Source organism: Polypterus senegalus, chromosome 5 (genome assembly GCF_016835505.1).
Source record: "Polypterus senegalus isolate Bchr_013 chromosome 5, ASM1683550v1, whole genome shotgun sequence".
NCBI lineage: Eukaryota > Metazoa > Chordata > Cladistia > Polypteriformes > Polypteridae > Polypterus > Polypterus senegalus.
This window is the reverse complement of record NC_053158.1, coordinates 2,376,495-2,403,770: the sequence shown is the minus strand read 5'-3', so window position 1 is coordinate 2,403,770 and position 27,276 is coordinate 2,376,495. Positions and strand designations below refer to the sequence as shown.

General features: G+C 41.9%; 1 protein-coding gene across 2 annotated transcripts in view; it reads right to left on the bottom strand.

The window, feature by feature from the left end:
• Positions 1–27,276, bottom strand: part of rsu1 (Ras suppressor protein 1) — a 328,064-nt gene that overhangs the window by 60,326 nt on the left and 240,462 nt on the right. For both annotated transcript variants that reach the window (XM_039754275.1, XM_039754276.1), the window contains exon 8: positions 21,112–21,244. In XM_039754275.1, the coding sequence (XP_039610209.1) occupies positions 21,112–21,244 (133 nt within the window). The remainder of the gene's footprint in view (positions 1–21,111; positions 21,245–27,276) is intronic.

Sequence of the window (27,276 nt, the reverse complement as noted above, 5' to 3'; positions counted from 1 at the left end):
TACGTCCACACTAAAAACGCCTTGAACTTAAGAAAGCAGCTAGATCTACTCTCTATATTTATATTAAATCGTAAGCCTAAAAGTGCAACTATTTTATATGACTTTTTATGTCATGCTTTAAATCAGCTTATTTTCATATACACTGCTCACAAAAATTAAAGGAACACTTTAAAGAAACACATTAGATACATCAGATCTCAATATGAAGTTGGATATCTATACAAATAACGACAGGGCAATGTCTTAGGAACAAAAAGGATGCCAAGTCTTTTAATGGAAACAAAAGTTTTCTGCCTACAGGGGGCTCAATTGTGTAGACACCCTAAAATCAGAGTGAAATGAAGATGTGGCAGGCTAGTCCATTTTTTTTAAAACTTAATTTTTGCGACTCAAAATGCTTTTCAGTATCTTGTATGGCCCCCAGGAGCTTGTATGCATGCTTGACAACGTCGGGGCATGCTCCTAAGGGGACGACGGATGGTGTCTTGTGGCATTTCCTCCCAGATCTGTATGAGGGCATCCCTGAGCTGTTGTACAGTTGATGAGCAACCTGGCGGCGCCTAATGAACCGAAACATAATGTCCCACAGATGTTCTATTGGGTTTAAGTCAGGGGATCGTGAAGGCCATTCAATTGTTTCAATTCCTTCATCCTCCAGGTACTGCCTGCATACTCTTGCCACATGAGGCCGGGCATTGTCGTGCATTAGGAGGAAACCAGGACCTACTGCACCAGCGTAGGGTCTGACAATGGGTTCAAGGATTTCATCTCGATACCTTATGGCAGTCAGAGCACCATTTCCTACGCAGTAGATGTCTGTCGCGTCCTTCCATGGATATGCCTCCCAGACCATCACTGACCCACCACCAAACCTGTCATGTTGAACGCGTTGCATGCAGCATATCGTTCTCCTTGTCTTCTCCAGACTCTTTCACGTCTATCACAGCTGCTCAGGGTGAACCTGCTTCTCGTCTGTAAAAGTACAGGCCAGTGGCGGACTTGCCAATCCTGGTGTTCTTGAGCAAATGCCAGTCGAGCTCCACGGTGCTGGGCAGTGAGCACAGGGCCCACTACAGGACGTTGGGCCCTCAGGCCATCTTCATGAAGTCTGTTCCTGATTGTTTGGGTAGAGACATTCACACCAGTGGCCCTCTGGAGGTCATTCTGTAGGCCACGAGCAGTGCTCAGCCTGTTCCGCCTTGCACAAAGGAGCAGGTATCGGTCCTGCTGATGGGTTGAGGACCTTCTACGGCCCTGTCCAGCTCTCCGAGAATAACAGCCAGTCTCCTGAAATCTCCTCCATGTTCTGGAGATTGTGCTGGGAGACACATTAAACCTTCTTGCTGCAGCACGTGTGGATGTGCCATCCTGGAGAAGTTGGACAACCTGTGCAACTTCTGTAGGGTTAAGGAATCGCCTCATACTGCCAGTAGAGATGATTACTCAAGCCAAAACTAGCACGAGTGGAAAACCAGCCAAAAAAGATCAAGAGGGAGAAACTTGAAATGACCTCCACATGTAAAACCAGTCCTGTTTGGAGGGTTTTCTAATTGTTGCCACTTTAGTGCACCTGTCGTTAAGTCCATGAACACCAATACAGCTGAAAGTGATTAACAATGACCTCAGCTGCTTAACCAACCAGAAAATTATCAGACAGGTTTAATTGATTTCATGCCAGGCCCAATAAAAAAAGTGTTCCTTTAATTTTTGTGAGCAGTGTATATATATATATATATATATATGTTTGGTATCATTCTTTTCAGAATTTATCGAACTTTAATGTGATGTTGTTAGATTTTCAGATTCTTATTTCGTTTTTAAATTAAAAACTAAAAATATCAAGAAATCACGTCCCGCGAGACGAGACTTTGTGCCAAGAGATTTTTTTTTTTTTTTATTAATTTTATTACAATCAATACATATTATTACAGTTTAATATTTACAGTTACAGTTTAATATTATTTATTACAGTTTTTACAAAAAAAAAAAAAGAATTATGCTAAGAAAAGATCGATCCCCACCCTTGAGAGAGAGAGCAAGCCAAACGGTGTAAAATTTAAGGCTTGTAAAATACCTAAATCAACAAATTCTCTGTGCTTTATAAAATCATTTCAAAATATTACTGATTAGATCCTGCCATGTTTTGAAAAAAGTCTGCACAGATCCTCTAACTGAGTATTTGATTTTTTCCAATTTTAAATAATATAACACATCAGTTTCCACTGACTTAAAGAGGAGAGTTTGGGTTCTTCCAGTTAATCAGAATAAGTCTGCGTGCCAACAGTGTAGTGAATGCAACCACAGTTTGTTTGTCTTTCTCCACTTTAAGACCCTCTGGAAGAACCCCAAACACAGCTGTTAATGGGTTAGGAGGGATTGTGAGTCCAAGACTGTCTGAGAGGTAATTAAAAATGTTTGTCCAGAATAATGTTAATTTGGTGCAGGCCCAGAACATGTGACCCTAGTGAGGCTGGGGCTTGGTTGCAACGTTAAGGTTGGATCATGTCCTGGAAACATTTTGGAGAGTTTTAGTGAGACAGATGTGCTCGATATATAATTTTGAGTTGTATAATTGTATGCTTTCTGTATGGAGCTTGAGTGAATTCTCTGCATTGCTACTTTCCACTCCTTTCTGATATATTAATTGAGAGGTCATTTTCCCAGTGTCCTCTTGGATCTTTGAAAGGAAGGGATTGTAAAAGGATTTTATATATTGTAGAGATGGAGTCTAACTCCTTGAAATTGAGCAATAATTTTTCCAGCGTGGATGAGGGTGCAAGATGAGGAAAATCTGGAAGGTTCTGTTTCACAAAGTTCCTGATTTGAAGATAGTGAAAGAAATGTGGAGCTGGAATGTTAAATTTGGAATGTAATTGTTCATAGGATGCAAAGACGTTGTCTATATAAAGATCTCTAAGCAAGTTAATTCCTAATTTTTTCCAGATATTAAAAACTGCATATGTTTGTGAAGGTTGAAAGAGGTGGTTCTTTTGCAGGGGTGCCACAGAAAGAAGCTTCTCCGTCTTAAAATGCTTTCTACATTGGTTCCAGATTCTAAGTGAGTGGAGCACAATTGGGTTATTAGTGTATTGCCGATAACGTGTTGTGCCAAGAGATTTAACCAGGGCCGGGGCCGGAAATAAAAAACAAAGAGTTGGACAGCTGCTGTACAGGCTTTTAAATGTTCAAAGCACCGCACGAGATGCAGATTACACAGCACAGCAGCAGTTGCTGATCAAGCAAAAAGGAAGGTAATAAAAAAAAATGTATTTGTTTCCCATTGTATCACCGTTTAAGACGCGGTTTCGGAGGAGCGACCGCGTCTCCTTGGGGTGCGTTCAGCCCTCCTCTTCACAACGCGAGCAGCAGAGACTTGAAGTGGCAGGCACGTAGCACAGGGTTGGCGAGCAAAGTGAGCAGGGGGTGAACCCCCCAGCTGTATGCACATGAGTGTTCACATCGTTTACGAAGGTATACACAGAACCACCAGAAAACACACAAGACACAGGCCTACGCCTTCACTAGGCATGCACACAGTGTAGAAGTTAAAACACAAAAAGCATGACATCTAGACCTTAGTTCATAAATATAAACATAGCAAAAGAGACAATGTTACCATCTGCTTAGATGAATCTAAATCAAGGCCCTAGGAGTTCAGAGTACTTAAGTGCCATCTTCCATTAGAAAGTCAGCATCAGTAAGCATAAAAACTTACCCTTAAGCTTCAAGCCCTAGTTCAGCCATTATGTGCTTTGTTTAAGAAAATCAAAAATCAGACATTACTCTGATTGCCCCTAGAACAGGGGTGTCCAAACTGTGGACCGTGGTCCATTTTAATTGGCCAGCAGCAAATTCTAAAAATACAGTATAATGAATTATGGCCCACACATGAAACTTGTTTTTAACTGTATTGTACTTCTTAGGTTTAACACAAGGCAGAGCTACTGTCTTGACCAAGGCAGTGTCTTCGCAAACAAGTGTAACCAAAGAACAATTTTGCTACGGGTGACCAAAAATGGCAGAACCAAAGAAATGCACAATAGCAAGTGAGTGCAGAAAATTTCAGAAACAGTGGGGAAAATAAATCTCTCATCCTAGAAGTGAAGGGCAAGTGAGTCTGTTTGATTTGTGATCGTGACTAAGAGAATAAAAGTGAAAATAAAACGGTAACAAATACTATAAATGTACACGGTCTGTTACAGACGCAAGCCAAATGTATGCATGTACTGTATAATATTAACAATAAGAACAGCTCACTACTGAAAACGGCAAATATAGGAGGCAGTCGGGATCGAACCGAGGACTCTTGATTACAAGTCAGCAAATCTTACCGCTATGCCACAGAAGCTGTTGTGTTATCCTTGAATCTTTTGTGAAGGTGTTTATTTGATCTTTGGACTTCAGGCTTCACATATTCTATAGTTTATGCCAACATTTTGTCATTTACTACTAAAATATGAAAAACGTTTCTGTTTTAACGATGTGTTTACACAGATTACTGTTGAAACAGAACACACATGAAATGCATGTGTTCCAAATAACGATCTATTATTTCCACTCTAAAACTCCAGCACTTCACTCCCAGATAATTAATCAAGGCATGAGCTAAGAGAACTTTGTGCACGTTCTGCAGCTGTGGGGGGATGGAATGGTAGGATGCGTGCTGCTTGTCTTTATCAGCACATTTACAGAACAAAAGACGCTGACGGAGAGGTGCGAACGCATTTAAGGCGGGCTGGATCTTCGAGTTTTTTCGTAGGCTCTGGTAATTCTAGTGTTAATTAGTTGTGGTGATTGTACTTTAGAGACCTCTGATATTGTATATAGTGTACCAAAAGGATCTACTCTGGGTACGCTGCTCTCTTCAATCTCTGTGCTTCCATTAGGTCAGATTATCTCAAAGCACAAAGTGAGCTACCACTCTATGCGGATGACACACAGCTTTATTTATCAATAGTGCCTGACGACCCTGATGCTCATGCCTCTCTGATTCAATGACTTGGCAGTATTTCTGACTGAATGAGTAGTAACTTACTCAAACTAAACAACAAGAAAACAGAAATCGTAGTGATTGATATAGTAAGGACATTAGACATAAACTTGATCCCTTAGGTTTAAAAGTCAAGGCCAAGGTAAGGACTTTAGGGGTAATCATGGAATATGACCTAAACTTTAAATCACATAATAACCAGTTTACAAGGATTTCATCTTTTCACTTAATGAATAATGTAAAAGTTAAAGCACTTATAACTACAAAATGCTGAAAAATTAATTCACGCTTTTGTTTTTAGTGGACTGGATTACTGTAATGCACTCCTAAAAGGACTATTTAAGAAAGACATCAACTGATTACAATTAGTGCAGAATGCAGCAGCAAGAATCTTAACGAGAAAAAGAAAATCCGAGCACATCTTACCAATCTTAGTGTCATTACATTGGTTACCCATCTAATTTAGAATTGACCTTAAAATGCTTGCTAATGGCTTATAAAGCTTTAAACAATCTTGCCCCTTCCGATATTTTGAAATGCCTGTTCACATACACTCCAAGTCGTAACCTTAGATCTCTGAATGAAAGTCTGCTTATAATTCAAAGAGCAAAGCTTAAAAGAAGTGGTGAGGTGGCCGAGTGCTGCTGTGCACCTACCAATTGAGACATGCCAGGCTAATACTGTGGAACAGTTTAAAAAAGTCTGTGATGACATAAGGAAGTTGGGAATCTCAGCTTTCCACGAGACCAACCTCATCATGTAAAGCATGAAAACTAAGAGGACTGAATTAAAAAAAAAAAATTATGTGAGGTAGAATGCCCAGTGGAGGCCTGGCTGTCTTTTGGCCTTGGAACCCCTGCGGATTTTGTTCTTTTTTTTCCCTCCAGTATGAAGGGTTTTTTTTTAGTTTTTTCCGTTCTTGCGTCCATCTGTCCTTTGTTGTTACTTATTCTTTAATATTATTGCCTCATCTTAATTGTTTTTCTTTTCTTGTAACTTTTTCTTGGTCTTCTTGTAAAACACTTTGAGCTTCATTGCTGTATGAAAATGTGCTACGGAAATAAATGTTGTTGTTGCCTGACTGGAGGAGTGCTGCTCAGATGGTCTTCCCTCCAACAGGTTCTCCCATCTCAGCAAAAGACTTCTTTAGCTCTGTCAGAGAGACCATTATGTTCTTCATCATCTCCCTGACCAAGGCCCTTCTAGCCTGGTAACTCCGCTTGAGACTCTGGAAAAGTCCCGTTGTTTCTAAACTTCTTCCATTTCACTGTTATTGAGCTCCTCAGAAAATTCACAACTTCAGAAATAGTTTTCTGCCCTTGCCTTGATCTGTGCCTCACCACAATTTGATCGTGGAGGTCTACATAGGGGTCCTTGGACTTCATGGCTCAGATTTTGGCCTGACATGCACTCTGAATTGTGGACCTTCTCTACACAGGTACACATGTGGTTTTCTAAATGATGTCCTAGCAATTCAGCTGACCACAGGTGGAATCCAGTCAAGTTCTCGACAAATCTCAAGGAGAATTAAAAGAAACTGGAGGCACCTGAGCACAATTTGGAACGACTCAGCAAAGGGTATGAATACTTAATATACATGAAAGAATTCCATTTTTGATTTTTAATAGATTTGTAAACCTTTCTGAAAAGATGCCTTCACTTTGTCATTATGCGTTATTGACTGTGGACTGGACAGCAAAAATGGTAAACTTATCCATTTAAAATGAAATCTACAGCTCCATAAAATGTGCAGAAAGTGAAGGTGTCTGAAGACTTTGTGAATCCACTGTACAGTATGTACAGCAGAAGGCAATGCCAGTGGCCAGTCATTTTTTCCCAGAACGTTCTAAAAGCTACCTGAGGATGGCCACTTAGCTTTGGTTAGTTAGACTCTGAATATACTTTACAAATATAATTGTAGGCTCTCCAGAAGCGTATTTACTTTACAAACTCTATTAAGTAGAATTTATTTTTCCTCTGTTCCACTGTTATTTGTCTACATTCTTGTTTGAACAGGACTTCATACGCCTTACTGGATTATATACTGGCACAACTATGATTACAGGTTAACTAAAGCTAATGGATCTCGATGTACTGTTTATTTAACTACAAACCACTAGTCAAGCCCCTAGCCTGCATATCGCATGCTGATTCTATGTCATATAGTGCAGAGGCGTCCGCTAATTCTAAAGGATTACACATGGCAGCAAAGGAAGCAAAGGACGTGCCACTTCTTCCAGAATGTACTGCTGTGCTGTGATTACTACTGACTGACTGTTGTGAGATGCACTCATTGCCAATAGGAGAACAGTTGAATTTAATGTAAATTAATTTTTCCAGCACTGTCATTTACTTCAGTGCACGCACACGTGTAATGCATACGCTAGTACAGAGTTCATGCTACATCAATACCTACATTGATGCATGATGAAAGATGCAATGTGAATAATGCACACCAAGATGCAGTAAGCCTGCATACAGAAAGTATGTACTAATTGATATGGAAGTACAGGGCAAATTTACTTAGTGACTCAGTAAAACTCTTCTGTAAAGAAATCACATTTTCTTTCAACTCATTTTTGCCTTAAAGGTAACAGTTGAGATTGGCTCAATAGCCACCTCTGAAGAAGACAACTGACGTGTGTGATGCCAGACATACTGACCTACCTACTGTAATGAAGTAAAGAGCTCCCAAACATTCTCAAAATGACCACTAGAGGGGGGAAAACTGTCAAACTCCGATTAGTAGGGATTTGGGCAACAAACTGTCTTTAGAAATAAAAAGATAACACAAAAAATATCCTAAAAACAGTGAAGTTCCGAAGAGCAGAACATGCAAAGCAGGGAATGCCTGAAAAGTCAAAAGCAATCCAAGGCAAACAGGTCCCAGTATACAAATCCAGAATACAAAGTCAAAAACTGAGCATTAGGTCAAAAAATCCAGTACACTTCACAAAGCACAGAATAATCACAAAAGACACTCAGCAACACAGACACATTCACTGAACCGTAAGGAACTGTGGGGTTTCCTCCGCCTCTGCACTGCTGAGGTCAACACTTTGTGGTGATGGGCAGGTGGTCCCGCCTCTTCAGGAACTTCCCACAAGACATACAAAATGAAAGAGTAAATGTATACACTACCCTCACCTATTCTGTTTCTCTTCTTGGTACTCAAATGTGGCACTTGGTGCCACGGCCCACCTGCCGAGTTGTTTTGACTGCCTATGGTGATGGAGGATCGCAGGAATTATGGGAAAGAGGGGTCCTTTCATCGGATTGGCTGGCTCAGCACTGTTTCAGCCGTGGAATCACCAAATGGGGGAGGCAGCTTGATGGATGAGGTCTCCAGGATTCTAAACAAATCTAAATCATATTATGGGATATCATCTACTGTTAAATTCTGCTACATACTTCAAAAATTTGTATTTGTATACTGTTTTGAGGATTTGTTCTGTTCTGTGTATTCTTTTTCTTTTTGACACCCACTGCACGCCCAACCTACCTTTAAAGGGTTCTCTCTTTGAATTGCTTTTCCTGAGGTTTCTTCCATTTTTCTCCCCTCATGGTTTTTTCTTTGTCTTCTTAGAGAGTCAAGGCTGGGGGCTGTCAAGAGGCAGGGCCTGTTAAAGCCCACTCACTTCTTGCGTGATTTTGGACTATACAAAAATAAATTGTATTGTATTGTAAGGTACTACCCCGCCAATATTTTTAGAACTCCTCAGTTTTTCTTCAAATTTCATCAGTTGAAATGCAAAGAATGCCTGAAAATGGTGGATAAGTAAGCAGTAAACTGCCAGAGATTTAAATGTAAGGTTTAGTTTAACAAAAAAAAAAGGAAATTTCAGAATTACAAATGGAACTTCTTCAGGGAACAACTTATAGGTTACAACCTACAGATGTTCTGCAGCCATTCAACTAAATGAAGCCTTGCAAGTTGAAGCAAACAATTTGCACAGGTGTCCCAACTTCTGTTGATTACTTAAAATCCCTCTGTCTGTCTTAAAGCAGAGTTGGAACAGACTGTGTTACTGCACCCTCTGAAGTACTGCTTGGAAAATATGACAATGATAATGGCAAGAAAATGTCAATTAACAAAATAAATGAGACAAAACATTATTCCTCTTAGAAGTGTAAGCCTTTCATTTAGAGAAACTGCAAAAAAATATGAAAATAAAATAAAAATCAAGGTGTCAGTGAGTCCACTGGTGTCCTACACAATCCAAAGGCAATTGGAAACTGGAACAAACTCTGATAGGAAGAGATCTGACAGAGTCAAAGTCACAAGCCAATCAGAAGACAAGTTTCTCAGGGTCACCAGCTTGAGTGGTCACATGGCCTCCCAGCACAACAGCTTCAAGGCACAGCTCAACTCACAGCGGTCGTTGTTAAAAGCAAGTGTCAGTTTCTACTGTGAAGAGGAGACTTTGTGCTGCAGGTTTGACAGGGCGAGTGACAGGGAGAAAGCCATCCCTTAAAGGACACAACAGGGTCTCGAAATACCGCCTGTGGACTACTGCAGACTGGAAGAAAGTCTTACGGACTGGTGAATCACAATGTGAACTCTAGTTCATCATGTAGGGTGTTTGTATGCTGCTGAGTTGGTTCCTTAGTGTGTGACACCAACAGTCAAACATGGAGGAGGAACTGTGATGGTCTGGTGGCTTGCACAGAGTGACTGGCATTTAGAATCACAAGGGGTTACCACAGCATTTTGTAGCACCACACAGTGCCTTCCCTTCTGTGTCTAGTAGGTTTAGGGTTCATCCTACAGCAAGACAACGACCAAAACATACCTCCAGGCTATGTCCGAGCTGCAGTACGTTAAAAGAAAAGAACAAGAAGGACCACTTCAAAACATGGACTGGCCAGCACAGAATCCAGACTTCAATGCCACTGAGTTAGTCTGAGATGAACTGGACAGGAGGGTGAAAGGAAAGCAACCAACAAGTGCAACCCATTTGTGGGAACTTCTGCAACAGTGCTGGGAAGATCATTCTGACCAATATTTCATTTCCCTTATAGAAAGAATGCCACGTATGTGTTTGGCTGTTATATCAGCAAAAAGGTGGCTGCTTTGATGAATCAAAAATATTGTGAGCTTTCTGAACGCTTTTGGGACTAAAACAGGACGACACACCGAAGTGCGTTCCAAAGCGCCACTGCTGCGTATGTGGAAGACTGCTTGTCCATTGCTGGGGCAGCCGCAGGCTCACAGTGCTGCAGTGGAGAGCTGCGGAATGAACTACGAGCTGATCACGGTCGCTCTATAAGAGCCTGTCATCAATGGGGGATGCAAGGAACACTATAAATGCAGGGAACAGTATTACTTGGCCACTAACCTGGCCACGACCCTGCCTGACTGCCTTGTCCGTGTATAGGACAGTGCTAGAACCCGCTACGACCATGCTGTTCCTGTTTCAAGCTGATTAAAGCTGGTTTTGCTAAAGTACTGAGTCTCAGCCTTGTGTTTCGAGGGGCAAGATAGTGAACTATAGTATAAATAAAATTTTGCATGCTTATTGAAATTCTTTGACTTATTTTTTTTTTATTTGCCATTGTTTATTTGTTTTATACCTTGAATTCATGAAACATTTAAGACATTAACCCTTAAAATGCTTTCCCCTTGGGATTAATAAAGTGACTATCTATCTATCTAGTCAGTTCCCAATGCAATTTGCCAGCACGTCGGAGTCGAGTATATTCGGCGATGTCCATTCACTGAACTCTACAACCGGCTATAGTTGCTTCCCAGTGAAATTTGCCAGCATGCTGGAGCCGAGTATATTCAGCAACGTATATTCAATGAACGCAGCAACCAGCTATGGTCGCTTCACAGATCAATTTGCCAGCACGCCAGAGCTGATCAGTCCGTGCCGTACATTCGTTGAATGGCCACCTCATGACCACTGGCGCCCGCTAGCGAATCAGCATCACTGTCCCTGGGATTCTGCTGCTGCACAACACTAGCCTGCAGTCATCAACGCTGGCCTCTGTGTACTCGTGTGCAGCCAGTTCAAGAGCAGTTGGCTCGTGATTTACTGAATTTCATCAATGGCGTCAGTTGCCCCTTGTACACAGAATAATTGATTGTTGCAATAGTTTTTATTATTTTCTTTTTTTTTTTATAGTTTTTACAATTCATTGGCACTGTGTAAAATGATCAGCGTTGCAGTAATTGTGATGCTCTTTGCATGAAAGAAAATACATGCTCCATTAAAATTTTACATTTTCTTTGTGAATTGTGACGTTTACTTATAAAGTGCAGCAAAAAAAGATTTGGCGTCCAGGGGTGCATTAACCCCCAAGTATGTGGCGGTTTAAGGGTTAAACTGTGTGCATTTCCATAAAAACTGAAAAACCCGAGTTGCTCTAAAACTTTTGACCAGTAGTGTAGATACATTGAAACTGACGGACAATGAAGAACAGCACTTGAACCCCAGCAGAAGGGGGGCCCCAACTGAATCACAGTTCAGTCCTACCTGGTAAAACTGTTGTATAATGGAGTACATTTGTAAAGGCTACCTTCTCTATTGCTGTGCACTGTGAGTGTTTCTCGTGGCCTGGACTTCTCCTCCAGGTACTCCAAGTTGACCTGCCGTTCTTAAAGCCTTTGGTGTTTCTGGTTACTTGTCAACTCTAAACAGCCCCTACTGGATGTGTGGAAAAAAAACAAAAAACACGGAGGTCCTGGAGAAAAACCCACAAAGGCAGAAGGCCCAGCATACAAGCTCTGCACAGACGGTGACAGTGGCCAGGCTGACATTTAAATCCCGGCCCAAGGAGCTCTAAGGAAGAAGGGCTACCTGCAGGGACATTGGTGCCACCTAAACTTAATTTATGGATTTTATTTTTAACTGGAATGTACTTATGTCACTAAATGGAAACAGACAATTAATAAACACAAATAATAATAATAAAAAAACAACAGAAATAGAAGCTTCTATGAACAATACTGGTCATGGTTTTTAAGGATTAAATGGGAGTAATGAAATTATTTATTGGTATTAATTTAAAAAGGAAATTCTAAAAACCACTGAATACAAACCTAGTATTTAGGAAGAGGCATTGAAGTAGTCCACACTGTAAAGCAGGTGAATATTGGAGTTTACGTTGCTAAAAAAAACTCCTGAAATAAAGGAGAACAACAAATTCTATCCTCCTCCTCCTCATTTGAAGCTGGAAGGTCTTTTTAATGAGAACAAAAGGTTTCCAGAAACAGCAGCTTCTGCAAAGTTGAAATTCTCTATCAGAGAATGACTTGTCAGCTATTAGACAACAATGAGGTTTGATTTACCTTTCCTTCACCTTCAACAGCTCGGGCTGTCAAGATTTTCTAAGGTCTTGTAGGTTTACACAAAAACAGCAATAAGCAAATGATAAAAAAGCACAATAAATATTTGTCCAAAGCAGGGAACTGAAAAGGCAGTGAAAGGTACATTTTAGAAAAACCCCCAACAAACAAGTTTAATTTTGGAAGAAGCCACCACACACGTGCTGTCAGATTGAACTGTGACTATTTGAATATATACTCAGCAAAAAAACAAACGTCCCTTTTTCAGGACTGTGTATTTCAACAATAATGTTTTAAAAATCCAAATAACTTTACAGATCTTCATTGTAAAAGGTTTAAACAATGTTTTCCATGCATGTTCAATTAACCCTAATCAATGAATTAACATGCACCTGTGGAATGGTCGTTAAGACCTTAACAGCTTACAGAAAGTAGGCATTTAAGGTCACAGTTCTAAAACGCAGGACACTAAAGAGACTTGTCTACCGACTGTGAAAACACCCAAAGAAAGATGCCCAGGGTCCCTGCTCATCTGCGTGAACGCGCATTAGGCATGCTGCAGGGAGGCATGAGGACTGCTGATGTGGCCATGTCCGCACTGTGAGACGCCTAAGACAGCGCTACAGGGAGACAGGAAGGACAGCTGATCATCCTCGCAGTGGAAGAGCCCGGATCTCAATCCCACTGAGCACGTCTGGGACCTGTTGGATCGCAGGGTGAGGGCTAGGGCCATTCCCCCCAGAAATGTCCAGGAACTTGCAGGTGCCTTGGTGGAAGAGTGGGGTAACATCTCACAGCAAGAACTGACAAATCTGGTCCAGTCCATGAGGAGGAGATGCACTGCAGTACTTCAAGCAGCTGGTGGCCACACCAGATACATACTGACTGGTACTTTGGATTTTGAGCCTCCTTCCTTCATTCAGGGACACATTGTGAAACATTTTTAGTTTATGTCTTATGGTGTTGACTCTTTTAGTGTTCATACAAATATTTACACATTAAGTTTACTGAAAGGAAAAACAGTTGAAAGTCAGAGGACGCTTTTTTTTGCGAGTATAGTTTGAATGTATTTAAAAAAAAAAGTTATTTTATTGAAGACATTTGGCTTGTTTCACCAAGCCCTGTGTTACTCCACACATGCTGTGGTATTTTAGAGATCTGTTTTTGCACATCTCTTCCACAAATGTCATTTTCATATTCTTAAATTGCTAACTTATATCTTCATTTCAGCTTCAGGCCTCAACTGGAGTTCAGTTTTGGTCTTCGTATTATAAAAAAATCACACAGCATTAGTAGAGAAAGTGCAGAGAAGAACGACCCCAAGATTTACGAGCGATGAGGGGAGATCAAAGGAGTTGGAGCTTTCAGTTTACGTAAGCAGAGACTAAAGAGGGACAGGATTCTTTAAAAAGGGGGACCGGAGGGTGTGTTCTAACTACAGAGAGATCACACTCCTCAGCCTCCCTTGAAAAGTCTATTCGGGGGTTCTGGAGAGGAGGGTCCATCAGATAGTCGAACCTCAGATTCAGGAGGAACAGTGTGGTTTTCGTCCCAGTTGCGGACCAGCTCTACACCCTTAGCAGAGTCCTGGAGGATGAATGGGAGTTTGCCCAACCAGTTTACATGTGTTTTGTGAACTTGGAAAAGTGTTCGACTGTGTCCCTTGGGGAATCCTGTTGGGGGTGCTCTGGGAGTATGGGGTACCGGACCACCTGGTAAGGGCTGTTCGGTCTCTGTACAACCGGTGCCAGAGCTTGGTCCTCATTGCCGGAAGTAAGTCAAACCCGTTTCCGGGGACTGTTGGACTACGCCAGGGCTGCCCATTGTCACAGATTCTGTTCAGAACTTTTATGGACGTTGAGAGGGTCCGGTTTGGTGGACTCAGGATTGGGTCACTGCTTTTTGCAGATGTGTTGTCCTGTTTGCTTCATCAGGCCGTGATCTTCAGCTCACTCTGAATCGGTTCACAGCTGAGTGTGAAGTGGCTGGGATGAGAATCAGCACCTGCAAATACAAGACCATGGTCCTCAGCCGGAAGAGGGTGGAGTGCACTCTCAGGGTTGGGAGCGGGATCCTGCCCCAAGTGGAGGAGTTCAAGTATCTCTGGATCTTGTTCACGAGTGATGGAAGAATGGACCATGAGATCGACAGGTGGATTGCTGTGGGGTCTACGGTGATGAGGGCTGTACATCGGTCTGTCGTGGTGAAAAAGGAGCTGAGCCATAAGGAAAAGCTCTCAATTTACGGGTCAATCTACGTTCCTACCCTCACATATGGTCATGAGCTGTGGGTAGTGACCGAAAGAACGAGATCGCAAAATCAAACGGCTGAAATGAATTTCCTCCGCAGGGTGTCTGGGCTTTCCCTTAAAGATGGGGTGAGAAGCTCAGAGTAGAGCCGCTGCTCCTCCACATCGAGAGGAGTCAGATGAGGTGGCTCGGGCATCTGATCAGGATGCCTCCTGGACTCCTCCCTGGTGAGGGGGAGGAGGCCCCGGGGAAATCCAGGGAGGGACTGTGTCTCCCGGCTGGCCTGGGAACGCCTCGGGATTCCCCCAGAAGAACTAGAAGAAGTGGTTGGGGAGAAGGAAGTCTGGGTATCTCTGCTCAAGCTGCTGCCCCGCGACCTGATCTTAGATAAGCGTTAGAGGATGGATGGATGATTGACGTGTTTAAAATCACAAATGACATTATTAAAATTATAGAAAGAAAGTATTAGGAGCTAAATTACAGAAAGAACTAAAGTGTGAAAGAAATGAGTACAGTAGATTCCTAGTTGTTACATTAAAATAAAAATTCTGCAACAAAAATACAGAGACATAATCGAAAACTTGATAAGGACAGATCACGCAAAAAATGATAGAAAGTTATTCTTGACTGAAAGAACCCCAGACACATGAAATAAATGACCTATTGTGAGGCTGACAGTAGAACTTTAGGGACCTTCAAACCTCGATTCAGGGCCATCTGGGAGAATCTAAGAGAAGAGGATTTGAGACGCTTGGTGGGCTGACCAGCCTGTTCTCTTCAAAACTGTAATATTCTGCTATCCGTACAGTTTGCATGTTCTTCCTGTGTATGTGCGGGTTTCCTCCAGGTGTTCCAGTTTCCTCCCACAGACCAAAGACAAGCAGGTTAGGTGACTGGTCAATCCTGAATTGGCCCTAGTGTGTGTTTGCCCTGTGCTCTGTCCACGGTTTGTTTCTTGCCTTCTACCTTTCGCTTGCTGGGATACGTGCCACCAGACCCCTGTGACCCTGTTAAGGACTAAGCGGTTTATAAAATGACTGACTGACTGCTGTCCTTCTGATATAAAAAGCTGCACATATGTAACCACTGTACCTGAATCTTAAAGCACTTATAATTTTGAACCTATGTTCAAATATATTTCAATATTTACTTTATTGAATATAAAAAGTCAACCCCAAATTTTTGTCTAATTTGACAGCCGTACACTAATTATAGGATCCAGTCTGTTTCTGCAATTTTTGTAATCTTAACTACAGATTCTGTTCAAAGACTTGGACAGCTGTAACCCACACCAGTGCATCCATCCATTTACAGAATAAAGATACAGACTTCAGAAAGCAAAGTAATCAGAAGAGAAAGCCTTGCAAGCTAAGAGAGGATTTCCTAACATATGGCACAGGAGATTTGCGTTTCTGTCTCAGACAAGCATGGAGCCTGAATGGGACTCTAGAGGATACCGTGTATTCAATAATGAGAATGTGGTCAACCAGAAAACAGAATAACATGATGTTAATTTATGAATTAAAACCCAATAGGCTGCATGGACTACAATATAAATGACCCCCTACTTTTTCGCATTCTTTTTTTAAATCCAGGCTTTTCCTCTACATGCTAGGGGTGTGCGAGTTTAGATAATTGGCTACTCGCTAACCTGGCATGGTGGAATGTGGAAGAAAACTTAAAACATGTGCCATTTTGGGTAGCAGATGATTCTTTCCATTAATGTAGTAAGTCACAATATGATTAGTTAATTACACTCGGCCATGTCTGTTCAGAGCAGCACCCCAGAGGTATTGTAGATGTGTAGCGAGTATTCTGCGTCAGGTCGATTTGACTTCGGTGTCATTTAAGGTGTTTTATTAGTTCCATTACATTTGCTTAAGCTGCCATTCAATGAAATTCACAGAATGCCACCTTACCCATTCTATACACGTCTTGTCTATCTAAGCACTATGATACCACAGCTGACTTCTGACTCCTGAGTGATGCATTATAATTTGAAGGCATCCCCAGAAAATGCCAGCTACACTGGTACTGGGTCTAAATTTTACACAAAATGACATTTCTTTCCTCATCTGCATCACAATAAAAAAACATTTCCAGAAAAGATCTCTGACTTGTACCAATTTTTGCCAAAAACAGCAGCAGAAGCCACCTATTACAGCTGTGCACTGTGCCCTTAGCAGGTGGAATTTACGCTTTGTTTGTTTGAAGACTGAGACAGTCGTGACATGTGTGACTCCATCTGCCTGGACCCTCAGCAAACTTTCTATTGTCAAAGTGTTACACTGGCAGAAAAAGGCAACATATTAAACTGTTCTAGGGTGTCTCCCAGTGGAGGTCCCAATGTAGGTCCTTAAAACAATTTGCTCACATGAAATAAGAGAAGGAGATGAAATAAACCTATAATAAGAAAGTATAAATAAAAAGACAATAACTTGGAAAAGACACACTGCCCCATCAATTACGGCCTATTAATCTACCGGCTGCGATCCTGCCAAGAAAGCATCACCACACTCACATCTCCTCTTATCACTGATTCACAGTGGATTTCATTAGGCTTTTTGACACTAATAAACAGAAAAAGACTCTTTAATTTGAAAATAATGGCAAAGTTGACTAAACTGCTCTATATACAGTATAAAATCCAATGTTTGTCTGTCTGTCCGCTTTTCACAAGAGAAGTACTAAACGGATTTAGATGTTTTTTATTTTTTCTTCTATGATTTGCTTGAACATTCTGGCTGATTTAGCAACCACTCTCATCACGCTAAGAATCAGAGTTTGCTTGCAGTACTGATTTATTAGGGCGGATCCTGAGGGGAGGGGGGGCCTCCTGACTCATGCTGCAGCCTCGGGCGTGGCCTTAACTCTGTTTAGTTAGTGAACGAGAGAACTACTCAACAGATTTAGATCGGGATTTTTACTAGAATTTGCTTGAACGTTAGCGACTTCTTTCATCGCGCTAAGAATCATAGTCCGCTTTTCAGAAGCGCTATATTCACACTAATCCGAGACAGAGGCTGCGGGCCGAGGGAGGGGAGGCGTGGTCAGGAGTGGGGAGTCGGTCTACCTCTGTGTTTTGGAGAGGCCTCTGCTTAGCTAGCGATACCCGATTGTTTATTGATTTTAAAGTTTGTCCTGTTTTACTACTACGCTGGACAGAGCTGTGGGGAATGGCTAGTGTGTGTATATATATATAGTGGCGAGTGGCTGGGGGTGGTACCCAGCTGGGATGACTAGGAGGACCGGAGGAGGGCTTGCGCCCTCCAGACCATGAGGGGTGACCGCCTGGTGGCTTTGTGGACCACAGGAACGAGGCTTGGAAGCTCAACCCTATAGGGGCCCGTGGTCACCACCAGGGGTGCCCCACTGCCTGAGGAGCCGTGGCCTCAGCACTTCCGCCACACCGGAAGTGCTGGGGGAAGAAGATCAGGGACACCGGAATGCTTCCGGTGTGTAGCCGGTACTTCCGTGGACAGAGCTTGGTGGAGAGGAGTGGAGGCGTGAAGAAGGCAGTGTCTGAAAGGCCTGGACTTTGGGGAGTTTGGGGTTGTGTGTGCACTTTGTAAATATTAGTAATTGTAAATAAACGTGTGTGGGTTTGAACCAACGATGTCTGCCTGTCTGTGTTCAGGCCGCTTTCCACAATATATATATATATATATATATATATATATATATTAATTCCTAGAAAAACATGAACATTTGTGAGTGATTCTAAACTTTTGAACACTAGTGCAGAAACGTTCAAGGTGGTTGTCAAGCTGCTCTAAAGTTCAGGGTGACTTGTACCTGAGGGGCAGTTATTTTGGCTGCCATGCGTAGTAGAAGGTGGGTGAGTTGATGTATGGACACACACTAAAAGCCAGAGCAACAACCTGTCATACAGCATCTATTTTACTCATTTTCAATATGTATGTACTGTTGAACACTTCTGGATACCGTGCATTTAATTACTGGAGGCTTCCTGTTATCTTTTCGTGGACCAGTTCTTCAACTCACTACATGGAAAAGTATGGCAATATGAATACTGTATATCACACACATGTATATATGGGGGTTAGTGTGATGTCAGGATTAAGGAGTTGGTCTACCTCTGGCCACGCTTTGAGCAGACCTCGCCGCCTCGCTTAGCTAGCAATCAGGGCTGTGGAGTCGGAGTCGAGGAGTCGGAGACAATTTTGGGTGGAGTCGGAGTCGGCAAAAGTTAACCGACTCACTAAATTTAAATGGGAATAAAAAAGTAAGTTGAAATGTCCCAATTCACAAACAGTCATAATGAACTACTTCTCTGCTGTAAGAATAAAGCCCAATGCATGCAGTGCATAATGTTACCACAAAACTAACATGTCAAGTAACCATGAAGCATGCTTTTCATTGACTGTATGCGTCACTATATGGGATGTAATGCACAGGTAAGGTGCGGCACCGCTTTCCATTGTGTCGTGTTCCACTGTTACAGGGAACTGTGAACCTAGCCTAAAGCCCACTGATTTTAGATTGCATTTAAAGGGAACCCGAGGTCAGAGGAATATGGAGGCTGCCATATTTATTTTCTTTCCTTTAACTATAACTGTATTCCAAGTTTAATATAGGTTTTCCAGATATGGTTTTTAGTTCATATAGTTAAGCTTTTTTTTGTTTTAAAAGTTAAAACTACCAAAGAATGTGGTTTGTATTTTTGAACCAATACATTTCCTGTTCCTGATTTTTATGCCTGCTATTACTATCCAGACACTTGTTTAAAAAAAAAAAATAAACAAAACCTTGTTTTCATTGTGTTTGTCTTTAATCTGGCATTATAGTAGAGTGTTGGCTTCCTAGCCAGTAGTTCTGTGGTGAAATGACATGTATGTTGCCTTCCTTTCCTTCAATGGATGTAGAAAATACATTAGCATAGTATATACATACAGAGGAGTCGGAGTCGGGGAGTCGGAGTCGGAAGATTTAGAAACTGAGGAGTCGGAGCATTTATCTACCGACTCCACAGCCCTGCTAGCAATACCTGTTTGTTTATTGATTTTAAAGTTTGTCCTGTTTCACTACAATCTGGGCGCAGCGGGGACGCTAGTTTGTAATAAATATAAAACGTAAAATAATTCATTGAACAAGTATTAACTCCTAAACAGAGTTTGAGGAGCTTTGCAATGAGGAATGAGGAGAAATGGCAGAGAAGATAAAGACAGAGATGCCATCTACTAAATTTTGACGGAAGTCTCTTGATGGCCTTCCTCACTCATCATCTTCAGTTTTATAGATGGCCTGCTCTAGCAGATTCCCAGTTGTTCCATAGCCATTCCATTTCTTGATGATTGCTTTACTTGGATATTCAGTGACTTGATGTTTTCTTGTCTCCTCCCTCTGACTTGCGCTCCCTGTGTCCTTTTGTGTTTATTGTGTATGATAGACCACCATACTGACTCGCCACAAGCTGGACCATCGAATACAATCAACTGAAACCCCAGACAGGTGATCTCCATTAAAATAATGGTAGGACTTCTAAAACCAAATGGGCTGCTCCAGGGTAGATTTAGGGTGTCATAGTAAAAGGGGTGAATGCAATCAATTTTTCTGTGTTTTATATTTGTAGTTAATTTAGACCACTTTGAACAGATCTGTTTGCACTTTGACATTCCGTTGATCAAAAAGTCAATTTAAACTCATTGTGAGTGAATACTGTATAATAATAAAAGTTGAAAAATTCAAGAGAATGAATACTTTTATAGGTACAGTCATTGTTTGTGATCTCCTAAACTTTAAGTTGACTGCCTATTGTACAGCTGCACAAAAGGCAAGAAAGCAGCTGTGATCTTCAGAGCCATAAATAATTAAATGTGCTATGCGTGTCACTCATATAGTTCAAATGGAAAGGACAGAAAAACTTAAAACGATACAGAAAATTTACAATCCATGTTCTAATATGATAAGTTTGTAGAGGACTATCATTAAAAAGAAACAAACACCAAAACATGAGCTTGGCAATGTTCACATGTCATATTTTAGTGTTTGAGTGCTTTTTTCAGAAATAAATATTAAAACGATTTGTGCCTTTGTAATAATTTTGTTTGGGTTGGCTGCACACTTTCCCTTGCACTTGGGGAACAGATGGAGTGCCCGTAGTCACGGTGGTAAAGTTCAGGTTTTGATCAGTCCGTGTCTCTTGTCGGTTTCTAAACATGACCACTCCACAGTCTGTTTGCACCACAGAAGAGTGGCGAAGTGATTTGGTTTTATGGGCTGATGGTGTACTAGGGGCTGAAATCCCCATCGGTTAATCAGTCTCATGGTATGGATTTGCTCCATGTCGTTGTCAGTAGTTGATGTGAATGCACTGCTTCTTTGTGCCTCACGCTTGTTTGCCCATTTCTGAACTCCTCTATCCATTCGTAAACACTCCGCCATGCAGTGTTTCAATAATGTGCGGAAGCCTTTAATGGATTTTCGTCCCTGGTACTCCTTCTGCCCATAAAAGTGGATCACTGCTTGCTGCTCATCTTTGGTGCAAAAACCTGCACACAGACAATACAATCAACGGTGCAAGCGAAACCAAATCAAACAACAATTAACAGCCTACTTACTATTTGTAGGTTTCTGAGCGAACATATTCAAAAACATGTGAAACTCCGAGCTGGAACTGGTCTGCAATAGGCGTCACCCAGGAGTTATTCTCTGCTTTGAAAACTTGTTTGGGGCCTGTGAGGTCCAGATTGCCTGGAAAATAAAACAAAACCAGTCTTGTTATTGCCTGTTACTCTGCTCACCTTAAACGTCTGACCCTCGTGGTAGGGGTGAAAATGTCAGAGGTTCAAGTCCCCCCCATCAGCTCCCCTGTGTGACTTATGGGAGTTACTTCAGTTCCTCTGTTCGCTCATAGTGAACATGTAAGGAAACATCTTTACTTTACTTCCATAATAATGTCAGTTGTGGCAAGTGTAATTATGTGAAGTTCATACAAATGAAACATTAATACAAACTTACAACTTAAGAATGGAAGAGGGTCTACAGAGGGAACTGGACAGAATACTGGCATTCAGGAGATACATTTTAATGTAAGAATATAAAAATGTGAGATCTGAATACAGAACCTATGAGAAGAACGGTGGACTGGTCACTAGCAGCTTCAAGACAATGACCAGAAGCCACCCACAAGGAGGTTAACTTATAAAGCCCAGGGTGTTCCTGCCTTGTGCAGTACTTGTCAAGGGAGTTTACGCTCAGGCAAGAGAACTCACTGGTTAGATCTCAGTTTGAGTACTACAAGTAGAATTGCATTTGAGGTACACACTCTTTACGCCAAGTCTGCAAGCTGGAAAGAATGGAAAGTGAACTGCTGAGCCACATTAAAACCTGTAAGCTAAGGCACTTCAGGCAAGTGATAAGACAACCATTGAGGGCCATGTGATGACAGGGCTTGAGGAAAGGATCAGGGGGGCCTGAAAGTCTAAGAATATGCAAATATGACAGCATCATGGCATGGACTGGCATGTCGGGGTCTAGTCTGCTAAAAGTTAGTTGGGACACAACAACATTAGAACAATCTAGACAAGGCTCGCCTGTCCTATACACTTAGTTTTTCCAAAAAAACATCAAGTCAAGCTTTGTAGGTTCCTAAAGTCCTACTGTCTGCCACACTACTTGGTCGCTTACTCCATGTGTCTGTGGTTCTCTATGCGAAAAAAAAAAACGTCCTAACGTTTGTGTGAAATTTCCCCTTTAACAAGTTTCCAACTGTGTTCCCATGTTCTTGGTGAACTCATTTTAAAGTTACCGTCTCGACCCACTGGACTATTTCCCTTTATCATTTTGTAGACCAAAGCTGCACACAGTACTCCAGATGAGGCTTCACCAAGTGCGTTATAAAGCTTCAGCATAACCTCCTTGGACTTGTAAGGTGTTGGACTGCACTGATCCATCTGGGCAGTCAGCCGGTGCAGTGCAACACTGAAACAGTGACATGACATGACTCTGTACATTGTCACACACGTGTGCATGGGAGGCAGCTAAAAGGACTAATAGAAGGTAATTCCACGCCAGGCCAGGGGGTTGGCGGGATGTGCTAAACCTTTCTTTGATAACCTTACAGACAAATCACGGGAAATTCTGCCTGGTTCCGGCCTTGATGACGTCACTTCTGGTTCTGGCCCTGATGACATCACTTCCGCCGACCAGCCATAAAAGCCGCAGTACATCCTGCTTGCTTTTACTCAATTCTGTTCTGGACTCAACTCTGTACACATCTGTACTTAATACTTGCTTTTCTGCATCCTGGATTCAAGTATACGAGTGGCTGCCCCAAACCTTTTTCGTGTGTCAAGGCGTATCATTTCACACCACATATATGTGTGTCTGTGTTATCTATACTAATAAAAGGCAAAGCCCTCACTGACTGACTGACTGACTCACTCATCACTAATTCTCCAACTTCCTGTGTAGGTAGAAGAAGAAATTTGGCAGGCTCATGCCTTACAGGTTACTTACAAAAGTTAAGCAGGTTTCATTTTGAAATTCTACGCGTTCCTTTTCTTTTCAACGGTCATAACTGAATCCTACTTACGTTATATATATATGTCCATAGCCTGCAGCTCGGTCACCGTGTGAGGCGGAGTTGCGTCCCCCATCACCACGCCTCCCACGTAACTGACTGCCTGCCCATATAAGGCCGTCCGTCAGCAGCAATCTAAGCTGCGAGAAAACAGTAAAAAGGAGACGTGTCAGACGTCGACAGCTACATTTTCTGAGTGATGAGCAGTGCCTGGTTGTCTTTACACACTGAGGAGAGGCAAGACACATGACAGCCTGCATGGAGTTTGCTAAAAGACACCTGAAGGACTCGGAGATGGTGAGAAGCAAGATTCTCTGGTCTGATGAGATCAAGATAGAACTTTTTGGCCTTAATTCTAAGCGGTATGTGTGGAGACAACCAGGCACTGCTCATCACTTGTCCAATACAGTCCCCACAGTGAAGCATGACGGTGGCAGCATCATGCTGTGGGGGTGTTTTTCAGCTGCAGGGACAGGACGACTGGTTGCAATCGAGGGAAAGATGAATGCGGCAAGTACAGGGATATCCTGGACAAAAACCTTCTCCAGAGTGCTAAGGACCTCAGACTGGGCCGAAGGTTTACCTTCCAACAAGACAATGACTCTAAGCACACAGCTAAAATAACGAAGGAGTGGCTTCACAACAACTCTGTGACTGTTCTTGAATGGCCCAGCCAGAGCCCTGACTTAAACCCAATTGAGCATCTCTGGAGAGACCTAAAAATGGCTGTCCACCAACGTTTACCATCCAACCTGACAGAACTGGAGAGGATCTGCAAGGAGGAATGGCAGAGGATCCCCAAATCCAGGTGTGAAAAACTTGTTGCATCTTTCCCAAGAAGACTCATGGCTGTATGAGCTCAAAAGGGGCTTTTACTAAATACTGAGCAAAGGGTCTGAATACTTAGGACCATGTGATATTTCAGTGTTTCTTTTTTAATAAATCTGCAACAATTTCAAAAATTATTTTTTTTGTCTGTCAATATGGGGTGCTGTGTGTACATTAATGAGGAAAAAACAATTTAAATGAATTTAGCAAATGGCTGCAATATAACAAAGAGTGAAAAATTGAAGGGGGTCTGAATACTTTCCGTACCCACTGTATGTATATATATATATAAAGTCAATGTGTGTATGTATGTATGTTCCAGCATCACATTCGAATGGCTGGAGCGATTTTCATGCCACACATGTTTCTCAATGGTCGACTATAAATACTGTAGGGTGAAATCAGCCCTAACCCACCCCCTTCTGGGTAGGGTGGGGGTGATCTTACGGGGTCTTGTATGCATGTTATCATTCATTTGACACTCGGAACGACCACCAGCGGGCGAACTGGAGGTGACTGCCAGCATTCTTTATGTTTGAGTGCCACCACGTCCCTGGCGCTTTTGAAATTAAATAAGAGTTCTACACGTGCAAGTGTGTGTGTCTGTCCAGCCCGGAAGTGAGACGTAGTGTCGGGGTGAGGGCTCCAGCTCCGAGGATACGCAAGTGAAGCCAGCACACCGGCATAAGCAAACCTCCTAAGAAAGACAGTCGCTTAGCTGCTAATGCACAAACGAAGCGAGCACATTGGCAACACGAATCCTCATAGCAGAGAGATGCCCAGAGTAGTTCTGACGATTTCAATACTTTGTAGATTCGGCTTACACAGTTAGTATATAGCAGGTTTAAGCAGAACCGCACCCCTGTTGCTTTTCAAATTAAATCGAGTTGGCCAGTTCCGAGTATCAACTAGATGATAACATACATACAACACCGCAAGACAAGGACATTAGTGAGTCTTTATTGTTTGTTAATTTATTTTTAAGTTCAGATTTTTTTTAATTATGCTTTTCTCAAACAATTACATAAAAAGCACTTTATTTTTCTCCTGGGCAACGCTGGGTATTTCAGCTAGTATTGCATATAACACGCGCAAAATAATTATTAGATTAACTTCTTTAGTCTTTAAAGATTGTAAAACAAATACAATTTCAGGATTTTTAAATAAACCTCCATTACGCTGTAATAATTATTTCACACCAATGTCGTGTTGCTCTTTATTGTATTTTTTTTGTCTTTGTTTTAATACCTAATCCTTCATTTTAAAGGGTGCTATTATTATTCTGTAATTCTTCAGAATTGATGCCAGAACGAGAAATCAGAACACCTCGCAGGTAAGAGTTTGCTCCAATGCTGAATTTGTCCCACTGTGCCCGGCCCCTCGGCTTGTGTCGTACTGCGTGTCTTTTTCTAGCCTCTTTTTAATTTATTTATTTATTTATATTTTTAACTTTTTTCAAAGCTCTGTTTAGACTTCTGAGCAATATGGTAACTACTGCTACGACTCTAAGGTGTGCACCCACTTCACTGCTGTAAATAAATGTGATTTTTGCTTCCTTGCCAAATAACTAACTGGCTCTTTTCTCTGCTTAGCACATTTTTTTCTGACAGCTGCTCACACTCGGTCCGTTATACAGTACAAGACGTCTTACATGCTAATGCTGGAGGGCCTACATTTGCAATGATATAAAAAGATTTAATTTGTTTTTTTATGATAATGGCACCGATTCCTTATTCATTTTTTAACTTTAATCCTCTTAGAGTCAATGAGTGTGGGAGAGCCCACCTGCTTCCTCTTCTGGGTGGGCCTTTGAAATGAAGGGACACACTGAGCCATGAGGAGAAATCATGCACGTGCAACACATTCAGGTGTGTATCCTCTAATTTAGTATTTGATAGCTCAGTGGGCAGGCTGCCAGGTCAACAGAGTTAAAGGGGGGCATACATACCATAAAAGTAAAGAAAAGTGCACCCCTTGCTTCAGGACCCATAAAAAGAACGCAAACTGTAAACGAATGTGAACGGATGCATTACAGAAATGTCCGATAGCTGAGGGGAATAAGCTATTCTGAAGGACAAAGCATCCATCACAGACACCGGGAGTTCTGTTCATAATTTACAGATAATGGTCAGCAGATGGAGGAGAATGTGGCAGATATCTGGACCACCCCAAGGGGCGTACGAAGCATTAAGCACGCTGTGAGGACTATAAAGTGTAAGTTAGACAGACAGTGGGAGATGCAGGATAAAGACAGGCAGGCGGGGAAGTGGGGACACCTTTTGGGTTAAGTGATTGTTATCTGCTGTCAAAGAAAACGCACTGCAAATTAGCAGGACTGGCGGCTTTGATGACAATGTACCGCGCAGCTCTGCTTTCCAAGTGACAAATTCCATTCGACTGGATTTTCTACTTTGCAATAACACATCAAATTAGGCACCGGGGTGCTGGACTTTAAAGTACAAGGCAGGCAGTTCTTTCTTCTCCGCTGACACACTGAACCGGTCACTTTACCTGCTCGTAACCCAACGATGGTAAAAACAGATGGAAACAACTGTCTAATGCTGATTTTCTAAGTTATTTTGGAATACAACATCCACCAAATATACAGTAGCAAAAAGTTTTTTATGCACTAAATTAAATAGAATAAATCATAATTTACAGAAACAATTTTTTTAGCTGGGCAACACGGTGGCACAGTGGGTAGCGCTGTTGCCTCGCAGTCAGGAGACCCAAGTTCGCTTCCCAGGTTCTCCCTGTGTGGAGTTTGCATGTTCTCCCCGTGTCTGCGTGGGTTTCCTCCCACAGTCCAAAGACATGCAGGGTTAGGTGCATTGGCCATCCTAAATTGTCCCTAGTGTGTGTGCCTTGTGGTGGACTGGCGCCCTGCCGAGGGTTTGTTTCCTGCCTTGCACCCTGTGTTGGCTGGGACTGGCTCCAGCAGACACTCATGACCCTGTAGTTAGGATATAGCCGGTTGGATAATGGATGGATTTTTTTTAGCTTTAATCTCACATTTTTGGAGTAGGAATCTAAAGATATGAAACTGAACACCTTAAACTTTTAAATCCAAGGATAACACTGACACCTTATAAGTCTCCTCTTCAAAGCAGTACAGTAAATATTTCATTTTACGTAGAACCTCCCTGTAAGGATCACACTCCCAATGCGTTTCATATTTACTATAGAAGACATCCGTCTATCTAGCCATCCATTTCTTTTTCTTCTTTTCTTAATTTTTATTGAATTTATTAAAAGCATATAACACTCCATACAATCAAGTCACACTTAATAAAACTAAAATCAAATCAAGCCCACCAATTTAAAAGAGACAAAGGCCAACAACCAGAGCAAAACTGTTAAAAGAGTAGTAAAG